This window comes from Oryza brachyantha, chromosome 6, assembly GCF_000231095.2.
Source record: "Oryza brachyantha chromosome 6, ObraRS2, whole genome shotgun sequence".
In the NCBI taxonomy this organism is placed as follows: Eukaryota; Viridiplantae; Streptophyta; class Magnoliopsida; order Poales; family Poaceae; genus Oryza; species Oryza brachyantha.
This window is the reverse complement of record NC_023168.2, coordinates 3,292,128-3,309,171: the sequence shown is the minus strand read 5'-3', so window position 1 is coordinate 3,309,171 and position 17,044 is coordinate 3,292,128. Positions and strand designations below refer to the sequence as shown.

At 40.3% G+C, this 17,044-nt stretch overlaps 2 protein-coding genes across 2 annotated transcripts; one reads left to right on the top strand and one right to left on the bottom strand.

Moving 5' to 3' along the window:
• On the bottom strand, positions 1-7,773 carry LOC102704345 (pre-mRNA-splicing factor ATP-dependent RNA helicase DEAH10). The gene is made up of 13 exons (XM_006656664.3): positions 7,673-7,773; positions 6,072-6,290; positions 5,932-5,981; positions 5,770-5,850; positions 5,087-5,303; positions 4,033-4,420; positions 3,600-3,803; positions 2,660-2,820; positions 2,414-2,599; positions 1,714-1,945; positions 1,082-1,284; positions 550-684; positions 1-376 (listed from the first exon to the last, which is right to left on the bottom strand). The coding sequence occupies exons 2-13, from the start codon at positions 6,200-6,202 to the stop codon at positions 193-195; spliced, it is 2,172 nt and encodes a 723-aa protein (XP_006656727.1). The 5' UTR covers positions 6,203-6,290; positions 7,673-7,773; the 3' UTR covers positions 1-192.
• Positions 7,774-12,026: 4,253 nt separating this feature from the next.
• On the top strand, positions 12,027-14,299 carry LOC102704068 (beta-1,3-galactosyltransferase 6-like). The gene is made up of 2 exons (XM_040525376.1): positions 12,027-12,940; positions 13,785-14,299. Exons 1-2 carry the CDS (start codon positions 12,175-12,177, stop codon positions 14,018-14,020), a joined length of 1,002 nt encoding a protein of 333 aa, XP_040381310.1. The 5' UTR covers positions 12,027-12,174; the 3' UTR covers positions 14,021-14,299.
• The last annotated feature ends 2,745 nt before the right edge of the window (positions 14,300-17,044 follow it).

The following is a 17,044-nucleotide window of genomic DNA, read 5'->3' as shown; positions in this document are numbered from 1 at the left end:
GGTCAAAACTGTGACTAGCTTCTTTCAAAGAAAGAGTATAAGCAGGACAAGGATGTTTTACAGCTTCGAACGCCATGCTGACCTCACCTGTGACCAATGCCAGGACAAGAGTACACACTAAGCACTAAACACTCTAGTGCTACAAGGTTACAGGGAGCTACGGCAGCAGATCAAAATTAGTCCTGATCAAAATTAGTCCTCTGTAGCGTAGTATTGCGGGGCGAGTTCAGCCAGCCACAAGGGATCGATCCGGGTCAGGTTTTTGACGTAATTCTGGCTCGTACGAACCAACTCGTTGAAGATGACACAATCTGGCTTCTTTTGGAAAAGCACTGATGAAGGATGGATCTGCACACTCTGGCTGGTTGCTAGGGCCCTGTCAATCAACAGGTGAGGCCATAACCTTGGATGGAAGAATTTGTACTATACTAACAGTGTAGTAACATAGTTTATATCAAGAGTGTTGAAAGATTATAGTAGGAGTCTTGGAGAGAAAAATAGTTAGGATGAGCTTTTCGATTGAAAGAAAAAGGAAAACTGTGCTAGTACCTGTAAGATCCATCTGGCTGTCGCATTGCTGCATTCAAGAAGAAAGCAGCTGTGAGGCATCTCCGAAACAGAACCATGTCATCCCCACACGATGATAGGTTAAACCCCATTTGTTGGACATGGCCCTGAATTTGGCTGTGACAAACAAAATTAGCTATGTCAATTCACAGCATACTCTGGAATTCATGATATGGACTCTTCTTCCTTTTCATTTCTTAAAGTCTAACGTACCAGATTAATTTAAAATTCTGAATATTCTCCAATGGTCCTAAATGAAACGTTAATAGAATCTGAAATATTTTTTCACACAAACAGTTCGAGTGCTAATGCTAAAAGAGTACATATACAACTATGCCTTGCTTCATGCTTTCTGATGAATGCAGCATTGCTAAGACAAACAAATAGACAATCTTGAGAAGGCCACTGTGTTTAGCAAATTGCAACTGCAATAATTCAAATTCTACATCAATCATTGTTCTCACCATCAGTTGATTTGGTTTTCCATGAGTCCAAGAACAAATATTAAACTGACCTGTGAACATCACGAGCATGTCTTAGAGAACGGTAATTGATGAAGTTTTCCCTGCACCATCTTTGCAATGCCTTTTCCATTGTTTTTTCTTTGGCATTTGCATTTTTGCTCTTCTCCAAGCATTCTGCAGCAGCTCGATATACATTCACCAAGGTTATGTGGTCCCCTTCGGAGCTTTCAAAACTCTTCCTGGCAGCTCTTGCCTAACAATAAGGGCATTAATTAGTTAGCAGCAGACTGGATTTCTTTATCACCATTTGAAAAGGGGAAGCAGACCAAAATACATGTTGAACCTTATCATCAATATGAAAATGACAAACCATGGACAAGCCTAAAGGTACTTCAGAAAGAAATTCACAGAAAAAGATTCCAAAACATAACTAAGTAAATCATCAATCTGCACAACCTAAAAATGAATGTTATCTTTATCACAGGGGTAAACTCCCACTACATTGAAAGATAGCTGAGAACAGGTGCTATAGTGTTGAGTTAAACAATGCTCTGGTCTGTCCAAACTTCAAAGCTAATTAGGATAGCAACAAATAATCAATGAACTTTAAGGTGTGTTTATAAAAGCATACTCCCTTTGTCAGACTTATATTTAATCACTTGACAGGATTCAAAGAGAATACCTCTTCTAACTTATCACGTGGGGTAAAGAAAATAGATTCCACTGAAAGCATAGAGACAACAATCAACATCTCTTCCAAGCACTTAAATTGGCTTGATACTATTAGAGCCTTGGAGTACATTGGATCCAAAGGCAGCCTAGCCATCTGACGACCGACTGGATCTGACAACTTATAATCATCAGTCAGAGCACCTAGTAAAATCAACTGTTCCAATGATTTCAAAATAGCTGTCCTGCAGCACATTTGAAACAAAATAGTGAAAATTCAGTTTCCAAATCAAGCAGCTTGCGTTTGATCTTCAGTGAATACTGATAAGCTCACAGAAATTCATGTTTGAAGTTCTTACAAAGGTAGTCATCATAAGTTTTGTAATTGTGTAATTAAGGGTCTTGCTTTACCTAATATTTGAAGCTAGGATACCTAAAATACAATATTACAAATGCAATATTATTTATGCACTATTAACACAAATTTCCTGATACAGAAACTACGAAACACAATAGTAAATGAAGATTTCAGTTTCCATGTTTTCTTCTTATGTGTAAGCTTTCATTTAATCTTTCCTCTTACGAGCCAAATGCACGTCTTGAATGACACATCACTATGTTTAAGCTTACTATAGCAGTAAACTAATCAGGTAGGGGGCTGAGCGTTTTTGTTTAGATGTGAAGGATTAAAAGAACAGAACGGCAGAGCTTACCTTGATGGTTTCTCGATAAAATCAAAACCTATGATGTCATCAATTCCAAGAGCTTTGAGCTGTAGTACAACATTTGCAAGGTTACACCGCTTGATCTCAGGCACGGTGGAATCCACCAGCTTATCAAACTCACTTTCTTGGAACAATCGGTAGCACTTCCCTGGTCCCTCCCGTCCAGCACGACCACTGAGTGTAGAGAACGAATTAGAGAAAACACATGAGTTACAAATGCTTAAATGTATTTACCTCCTCTGGAGAGCCTGTGCTTTTGAAACTGGGATAATGATTAGAGATTCCATTCCAGTTACAGGATTGTAAGCACGAGCTTTGACCATGCCAGGATCAATAACATATTTGATACCAGGTATTGTTACTGAAGTCTCTGCAATATTTGTTGCTAAAACCACCTGAAAAAGACAAACTTACCATCAGTAAATGCTGCAGCCTGCAATCCTAACGTTTTATACAGATTGCAACTTTAGGGTGAGTAAACTATGAAAACAACTATTAAGAAAAAAAAACATTTCTGAACCTTGGAAAAGAATTCAAATTGTGAGATGCAGAATAATCAAAAAGGGTCATTGTTTTCTCCAAAATTAATATCAGAAAATTTCAATATCCGGTAATAATTACCTTAAGATCCAAAAGGTAAATACAACAGGAGAAAAAGAATGATATTGCAATTTCATTCATGGACCACAAATTTTACTCCGTTTTCTATAAGCAACAAGAGAAATGGGCAAATGACAGCTTATATAGCAAACCATTTTCCTTGTTTAATTCCTCTCAAGCACAGTGACAACTCTTCAAGGAATCATCTATAGCAAGACAAATTGTAGAAGTTACACTTGTTTTAATGCAAGATCTGTGCATAATTATGGTCATATGCATCAGTGATAATCAATGCATTGTTCCAGATTTCCAGTGCTTCTGACCTCCTTTTCTTTTGCAGCCGCATACTCTAATGAAATATGCTTTTGTTTAGTAGAAGCAACCTATTTGAACCCTCCAGTAAGTTGTGTCCAAAAGGACCATGAAGCATAAAGAGCAGCAATAGAAAATTTAAATCGTGAGCCATCAGACATTATTTGTTTTCTGGGACCATTCTACAAAAATAGAGATTTTACACCCTTGATTGGAACAAAGAAAAAGTAAAGATAAAAAAAACGTAATGCACTAGTTTTACCTTGCGGGTTCCAGCTGGTGCAGACTTAAAAGCATTCATTTGTTGCTCTGATGGAAGAGATGAGTAAATAGGTGTAGTCCATATCTTACTGCTCTGTGGTGGAAGTTGACGAACACGCTCCTGAATAAGTCTATCTAGTGACTCAATCTCCTCTTGGCCAGTCAGAAATGCAAGAATGTCACCTGGGCCGTTCTCCAGATGGATCTATAAAAAAGCAAACATAAAAATAAGAAGCTTTCATACAATGAACTGACTACATTAAATCATTGTTGAAACAATAGTAATATGCAACACAATTCCAGATAGGATTGTGTATCACTTATAATGATTATGTAAACCAAATCTTTCTGAAATCTGCTTTTGTGTGATTTCAAGTTTCCGACTTCATATTATCCTGCCTAATTCATCCACCTCTTGCATGAGAAGTGCTCACCTGAAAGATAGTAACTAGTGTAGCATCCAAATAATCTGATTCAGGCTGATAAGTGTATAGTATGTCAACAGGGTATTGCCGTCCTTGAATGTGTACAGCTTTAGCGCCACCAAAATAATCTGAAAAACACTTGGCATCCAGACTAGCAGACATAATTATCAGTTTTAGAGGATCAATTTTTGTTCCCTGGCATGCCTTCGGAATAAAATATTGAGACTGATCTTGTATATCAGGCAGAATCTTCCCATTCTTATTAGCATAAATAGATCGAGAACGTTGCACTTTTTTCAACAAACCCAACAAGACATCAGTATGTACAGTTCTTTCATGGGCTTCATCAACAACTATGACACTATACTTAGACAAAAGTGGATCCAGAAGTGCCTCCCTGAAAATCCAAGGCAATGCTTTTATTGTGAAAGAAAAAGTGAGTTTTATTAATAAAAAACCAATCTCAGAAACAAGAAATGGCCACGTATTAAAACCTATAATGGTACATAAAATGATTGATAACGGTACATATTTAACCCCGAAGAAAATAATTAAATGGTAGCTGAATTGCACCCACAAGCTTAAGTTGATACAGATACAAGGATGCCTACTGCCACAAAATATGAAATGTATGAGAAAATGGTTGAATATCTAAATGATCAGCAGGGCCAGTGTGCCACCTGGATGTGGCAGATGAAAAGTGTGTGTTTAAGTCAGTGCTTTTGTTAACTTTCAACGTTTTTCTTCACTTCCAACGATTCTAACTCATTAATTATTATGATTTGAACATCTTTCATAAAGCATAACCAAGTAGCCATCATCCAAGATATAGAAACTTTTGTATCCCTCTTGTGAATAACGATGAAAAATCAATATATGTGAATCTAATAACCTTCATTTCAACAACCAAGCCAGAGATACCAGCATGGTAACTTTCTAGGCTCAGATTCCAAACAAATAAATAATATATAAGCTATTATATGAGCTGAAGTAAAATAACTAACATAAAATAACAAACCATATGATAATCAGATACTAACTAATTCTGTAAATACAATATTACCTTAAAAGCAAACCATCAGTCATGTACTTAATCCTCGTTGCATTTGATGTGGAATCATCAAATCTAATAGAGTAACCAACCTTTTTGCCCAACTGATCATTGCACTCCTCAGCAACACGCTTTGCTACAGTAAAAGCTGCAACTCTCCGAGGCTGAGTTATGGCAATAACTTTTCCATCCTGACAAAACCCAGCATCATACAAAAACTGTGGTAACTCTGCATAAAACAAATGCAAAAGAACATGTGTTTCCTCAATTAGAATTGGAACAAATAGCATAAATAATCTGTAACATTATTAGATAACAAAAAAGGTTTCAGCAATAACTGAGGTTGATATGTTCCTTGACATAACCAAATAAAGAAAATTCATAGGTATTGCCCAAAAAACCACAAGAAAAGTTTTCCTAATGACCAAATACACTAGGGCACAACAATCCAATTAGATTAAGGAACAAGAACCTTAGAATTTGTCAAATGCAACTTTAGCTGGGACCTGACTACAGCTACTCTTCGGTTGGCTTTATGAAACGACTTTGCCAATGTTCCCAAATCCACAAGCATATGAGTACAACAGTGACATAATAGTGCTGGACTACTCAAACTAAAAACAGCAAAGCTATAGCCATATACATGTTCCAAGACAATACTGTGTGGTAAAAACAAAATGCAGCAACACACTTACGAGTTGTCTTGCCACTCCCGGTCTCTCCGACAATGATCAGTGCGTCATTCTTCCTCACCTCCTCAACAAGCCTCTTCTCCACTAAACCATCACCAGCAACAAATTTAACCACTGCTAACTTTCACACTAAAAGAAAACAGGTATCCAACAGTGAAAACAAACCTGAGGCGATGGGAAGCGACTTCCTCTGCTGCCGAATCTGCTGCCTCCTCCTGCAAACCCGTACCATTCAGAACCAAAAGCTCAGTCCACAGACGACGACAAGGCGAATGAAACGAAATCACGGGGGGAGGGTGTGGCACCTGGCGTTATGCTGCTGCTTCTGCAGAGAAGCGCCAGAGGAAGAGAACGGTGGCATCTTGGTCACCACGGCGGTGGCTCTCTCGCCACTCGACGGGTCGCGTCGTCTAGCCACACGCCGCCGTCTAGCCATCGCACTCCTGGCGGCGGCGAGTGGGGTGGTGGGAAGCAGATAAACTTATCCAATACTGCAAGTCCACATCATAGTTGTGGTCGTCGAGCTGGCCAGCAGGTCATGAAGCATATTAATGACAATGGATGAAACTCTGCATGCACCTAGAAATAATATACGTTTTGAAATTTGAATATTTCTAGGTTGGTCATCTACATTTTGATTTATGTTAGAAAAGCAATAGATTTTTCATCACAAAATACATTTTAGAGAACCAAATAGATTGATTTATTTTTTTTCAAGATAGATCTACATGCATGGTGCCAGTATCTTGTGTATCAATCGTTTTTATTAAATTAAATGTATAGTAAATTTACTCAGTTTTGAAAGCTTAAATTTTGTTTGACAAAGTTTCGAAACAATGCGCCTTTGTACGTTGTAAGATGCATGGCAATTATTTGCAGAAAAGCTGTTATGCGAAACCAGGAAAATGCATCTTAAATTCCTTTAGTGCCAAGGTGAGTCAGTGAAGATTAATGGAAACTCCAAAAATTATCACAGCTAGTTCCTTCACCATCCTCCTCTATTGATTCTTTGGCCACCACCTGTGCCATCATCCATGTCTGTAAATCATGGATGTGGGTTGGTGAGTAGAGTATTCTGCGACCAATCGAAGCTCCTGGTTGCCAGCACCACCACATTTCCCCTGAGTAAAACATCAGGCATGTCCACCAGTTGAGCTTTTTCTTGGTGGAAGTAGTAGTGCGGCAGCCGGTGGTCGGGCCGACGACGGCCGGTTGGCATGGGACACCGCGGCCGCGTACACCTCCTGCAGGTCAGCGGTGTGTGCAAGGACGACAGGAGGCAAGTCGGGGAAGTTGATCCTAGCCTCGGCATGGGCGCCATGGAGGCAGATGAAGGCGATTTCGAACTCCCGCACCGCCTTCTCCAGTGTAGTATCCCAGCCATATCCACTCCCGACTGTTGGGCAGACGGATCTCCAACGCCCACTTCCCCCACTAATGCATCCGCACGCCCCTATACTTCCTCTCACTCGTCGCCACTGCCGCCGACACCAAAGATGATGACATTGATCAATCTTACCCTGGTCGTATGCTGACGACGTCTAAATCTCATGGCATATGTTCCAATCTTAGCATGTCACACAGGCGACAGCGTCGTTGGCACCGGCATGTTCGTGGGTCAACAACATCACTGTACACTCTCTTCATCTCCTCTCGTCCGTACGTAGTACGACAGGTCCTCTGTAGGTTTTCACCGTCATCTTCACCGGAATCCCTGCAGCCGACTGCCTATCCCGTCGCACCAATCATCGTGACGCTAGCACCGCCCGTCCCCTTCCTCTTTGTTATGGTTCGCAACGGGGCGGGTCGGGGCCGGGTTGGACATGAACGACCCCGGCCCCGGCGGATCCCCCCGGCCCTGAATGGCCCCCGATGCCCCCGAAATTTCTAGTTCATTGATGCTTACCTTCCGGGTTGGACGGGCACGCCGAGAAGCAGTCACCGGCCACTACGCACGGGCGGGCGGAGCGGGGGCCGCGGGGGAGAGCGGCTAGAGGCGCCGTCGAGGCCGGCGGATGCCGGCTGGCAAGGCGACGCGCCCGGGCGACGGCGGCGGCGGCGGCGGCGGCGGGCGGCGGCTGTCTCTATGTGACTTGTGGAGTTGGGCTCTTTGGGGCTACGTTTAGATGTTAACCTGTTAAATGGGCCAAAGCCCAAAACTTTAATGCATTTCACGTGTTTAGGGCCTATTTGATTTGAAGGGAAAAAAAGATTGAATTTTTTATAATTGGATTTCTTTATAAGGCATTTGATTTGTAGCTAGGAACGAAGTAGGGGGAAACTAAAGAAAATGTTTCTATTTCTTATATCCGCTTAAACCTCTTAGAAAAATTTCTATGGATCGATGTTGTTATGCATTCTTGTTCCTCCACCTTTTCTATTCTTATGGGTTAAAATTTCTTCAAACCAAATATGCCCTTAGATGAAACCGGGGCCGCGAGTGCTTTTGCCCTCCCACACACATCTCTTAAATTTCAGCCCTTGACCCTGAAATGCCACGGGAAAAGAAATGATCCTCGACCTTGACCCCATAGGGACAGGTCCCCATCCGGTCCCTAGCTTCGGCGGGGATATTGTCAACCCTACTCTTTATACATGCAACCTATCACTCATGCTTGTATTGGCTACCCGCAGATATCCGTTGCTCCGCCCGCCATAAATCCTAGCGCCTTGTCAGTCCGCTTTCCATGTCACCTGTCCTAGCATCCATAAGAGCAGGTACAATAGCAGGTTATAAGCCACCTATAAGCGTATTTTAAAAAGATAAGAAAGAAAAGAGAAGAGAGGTGAGTTACTAATTTGTAGCCAGCTGCACATGTGTGTATGACATGTGGGACCATGTACTAATGTTTTGTAGGTAACTATTGTATGAATTGACTATTAGGTTAACTATAGATGAATTGGAGCTAGTAGTTGGCTATACTATTGAACTTGCTCTAACACCACTCCTGCCCAATCTCGTGCCACGCGTCATCGCCGCCTACGGTAGATGACGTCACCAGCCATCACCTCCCACGTCACCCGAATGCCACGCATCTCCCCTAGGTTGTTTCACTGCACTCCGCCGAGCCTACCCCTCCATTGTCACCGGATGCGCCTACCTCGAGCTTGGCTGAGCCACCACTTTACTCACTGCGCCTGCTCTAGCCGCCTACGTGTTGCTTCGACCTTATATGTGGACTAAAAAAAAATCATCTTTACATATATTGTTAACCTTTTCTTTTGTTTATATTGGATGGCATGTCACGCTTTACTAGGATATATAGATTAATGTAGGTTAAATATGTTGAAATGATAGGTGAATATGCTTGTTGTAGATATATGGATGAATGCATGTTAAATTACGGATAAACATATGTTGAAATATTAAGAAAATGATATAGAGCATGATGATTTCAGATTTTTGTATATTAATATTTAGAATCTAATAAGTGATGTAGCATATATGGGCTTTAAATATAATAAGTTTTATATTATAAGACTTTCTGGGTTTATCTAGATTCATCCATGTATCAATATATATGTTTTGTATATATATCTAGATTCATTAGTACACATATAAATATAGACAAAGCTACGAAGTCTTATTATTTAGAACAGAGAGAATAATTGCCCGTGGGTTATGAATGACATGCTTACAAGCTGAGTTTATATAACATACTTGTGGCTGAGTACTTTCTCCCTCTTACTAACCTAGACTTTTTCGTTTTTCAAGCGTACGCTCCCGAACTGCTAAACGATGTGTTTTTTTGAAAATTTTCTATAGAAAATTTGCTTTAAAAATCATTTTAATTTGTTTTTTAATTTTTTATAGCTAATAATTAATTAATTAAGCATGTACTAAACTATTACTACGTTTTTCGCACCGGATATACAACCCCCGGTCAAACACAACTTGTATGAGTTTAAATATAATGATTGCTTCTAGGTGACGACATGTCACATTTATACGTTGAGTTTTATAGCCAGTGAAAAAAAAACTTATAAAAGAATAGATCTGTGTTAGTCAGCATATATACCTCTATATACCTCCAAAGGACCAGACAAATCTACGGTCGCCGTTGCCAATCATAAACTTGTACTCTAATCAATTCAACCGATTTATTATTATTATTATTTTTTCACATCTCAGTAGCGATGACTGATGAGGTATATATTTCTCCGAGGACCGATACGTACACGTATGCAATGTTGTTATATATTTTATAATAAGGTTTCGTAAAATCCATCCACAAAATGTCATGAAGCGACAATAATAGGCTATGATTAGTACATGTATATTAGAAAACAGTGAGTAGTACATGGTTTTTGACCCGATATTAGACTTTGTCTATTTCGTTCATAAATAATAAATCATGTGTAGCTTTAACCTTTAGATGACACTAAATAGTAACAGTGCTACTTTAATATATACAAAAATATACTTATGAAAGTTTCCAATATATTCCTATTGATCTTTTTTATTTGACGCTATTGATTTTTAAATTTACATTTGATCATTTATCTTATTTAAATTTTTTGTGTAAATATAAAAAATAAGTTATGCTTAAAGAGCCTCTAGTAATAAACCAAGTCACAACAAATTAATTAATAATAATATAAATTTTTGAATAAGATGGGTGATAATATAAACACAAAAGTTAATAAGTCCAATAATAAAAAGTGAATGGAGTAACTAACAGCAGTTGTTACAGCATTGTAAGGACAAGAGGGGGTATATAAAAAACCATTGTTAGGAATCTTTGTCATAGTTTGATTTGAAGCATGTGCATTTCTGCAGTGATTAGCCTTCTAATCCCGTATTATGTATCACTACACACAGTTTGGAAACGAATTTTTTTCGCTGTTCATAGTTCCCCCAAAGCGAATATGCGAATTTGAACTTGCTATCTTAAAATTTTTCGGCCAACAACACATGGTTTCATAATATATATGAACTCATCCAAGTTGATCGATCACCTTAATTAATTTGTTTACGAGTTGACGCACAAGTTCATCATGAGTGGTCTCCCACCTACCTGATCATCAAGCTCAAGAAAAAGTAAACCATTGATCAAACGGCCGGTTGGCTTGAATCGTGTTCCAGTGGTTGTCCTCTGTTAAAAATTCAGTTAACTAATCAGTGTTCCTGAAAAAAAATTCAGAATAAGCAACCACGAACTGGGTCTGTGGACCATGCGTGCAGCTTGCGTGGTCAAAACGAAGGCTGCAAGGGTTGAGATTCTCAGCCCAGTCGGTTGGGATGTTAACCTCCATGAATTGCAAAAATAACAAGATTCATGATTGATTTTCGGGTACAGATAAAAATGATTTATGTTTAAGATTTTCAATCATACCTATGCTGGACCATTGATCCTTGGGTGTTTTTCTAGATGAATCTTTGGCTGCTCAGCTTCAGCAACAGCGACAGGGTGTTCAGAGTAAGCAAATGGTTCTGTCAGTTAGGCTGGTGAAGTGATGAGCTGTGTGTTTCATAATAATGATGAGTTCGAAACTTGGAGCAAGATATGTTTGAGTTCTCCTAATCCCAGAGAACTTTGTTATCTTGTTCTTCAGAAGTTCAGAACTCACAAGCCTCTCTGACAGAACCATTTTAGAGAAGCTGGATACCATTGATCAGGTACTTCCTTTTTAAGGAATCTGTTACACAAATCAGACAATAAACTTGCCATAGGTAGGATTTAATTATATATCAGACAATACTGTCTCACAAGAATTACCTTAACCCACATGAATGTTAAAGATTTGGATTACTTTTGTATATATCTTATATGTACGTGGGGTAGCCCATACCCCTCATGCATGCAGGTAAAGTTTAACATCAAAGTTATAACAAGGAAAAAAGTCAATATTGAAAGTGATTTTCCACTTTCCTTGACTAATCCATTTATTATTTTCAGTCCTTTTCGATCTGGTTTCTTCGAAACGCAATCGAGCTTAATCTTGAAATATTACATCAGCAGTCTAGAAAACTTCCACGATTAAGAAGTTCAGATGTCACAACCATGGCAGCGAGGAAGAACTTAACAAAATACACCCAAAACTATGTTGATACTCCCAACATGCCAATTAATTAATCACTAGTATAATCCCCATACCAGTTACATTCCAGAGTGACAAGAGCAAAGAATTGCACCCAGAGAGCCACTGCCACCTAAGCTAGCTTGTCATTTTCAAACTGAAAATTAAACTCAAAACCAATCAAATCAAAGGGTGATTCAAACTGCTACGCGTGCTTCTTCTTCCTGCGCTTTCTGAAGACCAAACCGCTTCTTCTCTTCGTGGTATATATGAACACGCCAACTCATAGCCATCACCACATGCATACACACAAGGAGGAGGAGGAGGAAGAAGAAGAAGGCTAGAGAGTTCAAGAAGACGGGAGGAGGAGGAGCAGCAGCAGCAGCAATGTCGTACCTGCAGAAGCCATCGTACTACACCATCTCGCTCGTCGTCGTCCTGCTTCTCCCGTTCACGATCATCTGCGCTAGCTTTCTTCTCCCCTTCTCTGCTTACCTGCGCAACCCGGTGGTCGCCGCGGCCGTCGTGGCCTCCAGCGGCTGCCGCCGCGAGGCTGCAGCGGAGGCTGTGCCGCCGGTGGTGGCGGAGGAGGATGTGGGCGGCGGAGGTGGGCGGCCGGAGAGGATCAGCGTGCTCGTCGGCGTGCACACCATGGCCAAGAAGCACTCCCGGCGGCACCTCGTCCGCATGGCGTACGCGCTGCAGCAGACGCCGGCGCTCCGCGCCGCGGCGCGCGTGGACGTCCGGTTCGCGCTGTGCGCGCGGCCGATGCCGCCGGAGCACCGCGCGTTCGTGGCGCTGGAGGCCCGCGCCTACGGCGACGTGCTGCTGTTCGACTGCGAGGAGAGGCCCGACCAGGGCAAGACGTACGACTACTTCGCCGGCCTGCCGGCGATGCTCGGGCCGCGGGACCCCGCCGGCGGCCGCCCGCCGTACGACTACGTGATGAAGGTGGACGACGACATGTACCTCCGGCTGGACGCGCTGGTGGAGACGCTCCGGCGCTCGCCGAGGGAGGACATGTACTACGGCGCCGGCCTCCCATTCCTGGACAAGAGGTCGCCGCCGTTCATGCTCGGCATGGGCTACGTGCTGTCATGGGACCTCGTCGAGTGGATCGCCGGCTCCGACATGGTCAAAGCACTAGCCATTGGTACGCTACTAAGCTGAACATAGCATGCATGCAATTAATTTTCAATTATTTCTTGCATATGGACTTATATATTTATAAATAAAAAATAATTTTAAAAAAATTATATATATGTTCTTAATTATATTAAAACAAAGACCAAAAAGTAAATTATAATGTGAAAACTCCAAAATAAAGATTGAAAATTCAAAATTTGGCTCATAAGTACAAGAAGAAGCGAAAGATAAGGGTGATATTATTTAATTAATAATGATATTTTAAGAAATTAAAAGATAATTTAATGTGCAATATATCACTACACGATAGGCAACAAATATGTAAGATCAAATACACTTTGTATGTTCATAAATATTTGAGATAACAGTAGTATGACTTCTATAAGCTACAGAAACAAATAATATAACTTTTAAAAGTCATATTCAATATCGTCACTTTGTTTTTAATACATATAAGTGAAACTACTTATTAACAATTAAAAAGATTTATAGGTATTTTTTCTATGTATTCTTTTCAATCTAAAAGCAACACCGGAATGGAAAGTAAACTAAACTCTAATATTAACTCCAATTTTAAGATTTAAGATTTGGCTTATAAGCATAAACATAAACGAAAAGATTAGGGAATTTGACATGTTAATCTATCTTGCTAAACTTTTAAAATATTTTTATAACTATTTTAATGACATACAAAAGATTTATAAAAGACAATAATCAATACATAGAGAGTTTAGATCCAATCCCGATAAAACATATAGCATTTGTTAATATATGAGTTATGCCCATACTCTACCCCTTAATGAAAGCTCTATATAATTTTAAAACCTAATTACTGTATGTAACTACACCAGGTGCAGAAGATGTGACAACAGGGACATGGCTGAACATGGGCAACAAGGCCAAGAACAGGGTGAACATTTTTCCTAGGATGTATGACTTCAAGGGTGCCAACCCAGAGGACTTCTTGGAGGGCACCATTGGGGTGCACCAGCTGAAGCAAGACCTTAGATGGGCACAAGCCTTGGAGCACTTCAATGTCACCTGGCTAGATCCCTCCAGAAAGACCACCAACTTAATCTTCTCCTAGAGCCTTCTTGCTACCTAGCTTCTAGATTAATTAATTCCCCTGTGGCAACCCAAGAGTAATTTGTAGATTACATCCGTCATTGTTCACATATAATTTGTGTAAATTGTAGATAAAATTATTTATATAACGGTTGTTGGTGTGTTGCTTTGAAGCAGACAGACAACTTGAGTCGTAAGCTTAGTCGATGGACCTCGTCCTTTTGGTTTTGTTTTAAGTCTTTAAATCACTAAATCACAGGAATGAAAAGAATGGAGAAATAAGAAAAACATATGATTCTAATAAGAATGTAAGTGTAAAACAGAGAATTGCAAAACACAAGAAAAACGTAGGAATGACCGTTTGATTAGACCACAGGAAAAATACATGAATTTAAGAAGAGATAAAAACTCAAAGAATTTTTTTCCATGAGATTCTATCTCTTGTTAAATTTTCTCCAAAACTTGTATAGAAAAAGACATTCCATATCAATTTCATAGGGTTTGTTTCTTTGATTCAAAGGACTTTATAGGAAAAATTCCTATAAAAATGAAATCATCTAAAATTCGATGAATTTCCTTTGAATCAATGGGGACCTGAATTTTAACCATACATTTGGAGTTAATTTAAAAGTTTTTTCATCGTCGTTTCAGACTTTTCTTTTAGATCGATAAAAACATGTATATAAAATATGTGTTTATATATTATTTTTTGCTTATAAATATATCGTTTAGATGTTCTTTCGATGAACGAAAAGATGAGAATTATATATGCATCAGTTATGTATGCTTGCAGCAGATACTACGTGCTTGCAAGATACTCTCTTTGCCCGGTCAGTCGTTTTCCAGGCTGGCGCAATGCGTGGAAAGAATTTCTGCATCGACCAAAACATCATTTTCTTCCATGTAAAAAAAAATCAGAACTTTGTTCACATTAAAATGCAGTTTGATTGTTTCTTCTGCCCTGAAGCATTTAACGCAACACGATAATGAAACCCATTTAATTTTAATGAGAATAGTGTCTGTGTGTCTGAAAAATAGTTTTGCGTATATAGTATGACCAAGACCATCTTAATCTCACCGACTTTTACCGTTTCAAAATATAGTGATTATTGATCATGAAGCACCGCGTTGAACGAAAAACGTCGTTGGAATATTTCTTGAAATTGCGTTAAATCGAATCCATTGACTTCCATTCTCCGCCTGCTCGTCCATCACCTTGAAAATAGTCGGAAACACCACCTTTTTATATTTTTTTTTATAAAAATGGCGCTGGTATGGCCAAGAATTTTCCATATTTATAATTTAACTATTTTAGTGAGAATTTTAATAGAAACTAATAGAGTTAAAAAAATATATGACTACAGGTAAAAACAGCGAGAACATGCTATTTCTATGTTACTACTATGAAAACGAACGGTTGGGAATCTCCTTAATTCTTTCACCCATGCTTATCTTTGACACCGGCTACATTGTCTTTTTTAAAAAGAGCTGCTAAATTTGGGCTAGCTAAGGAAAAACTCGACTTTATGTCCACAATCTAGTAGTCGAATTTTATTTATATGCATCAAGCACAGAACATGATACAACACATCCCTCATCCTCTAATACTAGTGCACGTTGAGTCCCATGGTAACATTCAAAGTGATTTTGACTCGCGTAACACCTACATATATGGTTTGACATGGTCTTTGCACCATGTGGCATTGGAAGAAAAAATAAACTAAAATAAATATAGAGGGCCCACAATCACAATAAAGTTAAAAGCATATTGGGTCCTGCATGCCATTGGATCGTATTTTTACCCTATTACCCTACGGCCACCGTGTGGCAAGTTGGAGACAGGTAGTAGATGTGACAACTCGTAACACCATCAATGTCACCAGCCAGAGGAGGCGACAACAACATAGGGTAGGATGTTGGGCCCAACCGTATGACATCCTCGCCATGCTCCTCCTTACCGGTGGCAGTGGGAGAGGAAAAGGGGTAGAGGGCTAGACGACGATGACATCAAGATTTGTCTGTCATATCGTCATCCATGCACATTCTCATTGTGCTCTACGTCATCACACGATGAGGTGCTCGAGTAGATCTAGAGCCTGTATCACTAAAGCTCGAGCACCACACTCACGGGCATCCCGTTGAGCTTGGGTTTGGCATCGTACCTCGGGAGAAGAGGAGAATGGATGGATTGGTGAGGGGAGGACAACAGAGGGTACAACAACGATGGATATTAATACCTCACCCGTGATCATTTATCTCTTCATGCTCCCACACTAGACTCACTTATCTGAAATGCCTTCCTTTGCTCAGGTCTCGTCGACCATCGTGAGAGACTCTCACGTTGGATATAGGTGGAGAGAACACATTGGAAGCTTAGGCTTGATTAAGAGAGTTGTCGTATGGCAAGGGCAGTGTCCTCTCTGGTGACATGCCTATGAAGTTAGGCTAAGGTGACTCTCTCCTTATGTCGAAGTTGTGGCAGCTGAAGGAACGAAGATCCCACTATATTTTTATCTGGTCACGTGACTGACAAACGAGTCATATATATATATATATATATATATATATTCTGCTTTTAGTATCATGTAAGCGTCATCTTAGCGCTACATAGTGCAAAGAAATTGTCAAACAGCTATACAGACGCCACGTTAGTCCAAACCACTCTTCGTAATATCCTAGTTCTCGATTTATACTGGTGTTAAATGTGCTTTTTAGCCCATGTTGCGCTCGAGAGACGCAAATAAAAATCTAGCGATACTTGAGGGACGTAACGTGGACTTTCCCAGCTAATTAGGGCAAAAACGTAGTAGATGCAGTTTGGGCCCAGAAGTCTACCAGCCCATCCCAGTGGTCAGTGGGCCAACAGCCAGTGGGTCCCCGGTTCCAAAACCAGCCCAGTACAATACACGACGGCCCGGCCCATTAACACCGCGATCTTAAACCCTAGCCTCCACCCCCCGCCGAATCCCACCCGTCCATCCAATCGCAGCGGCCAATCTCCACCGTCCGCATCACCACCCCTCGCTCCATATAAGCCGCATCCCTC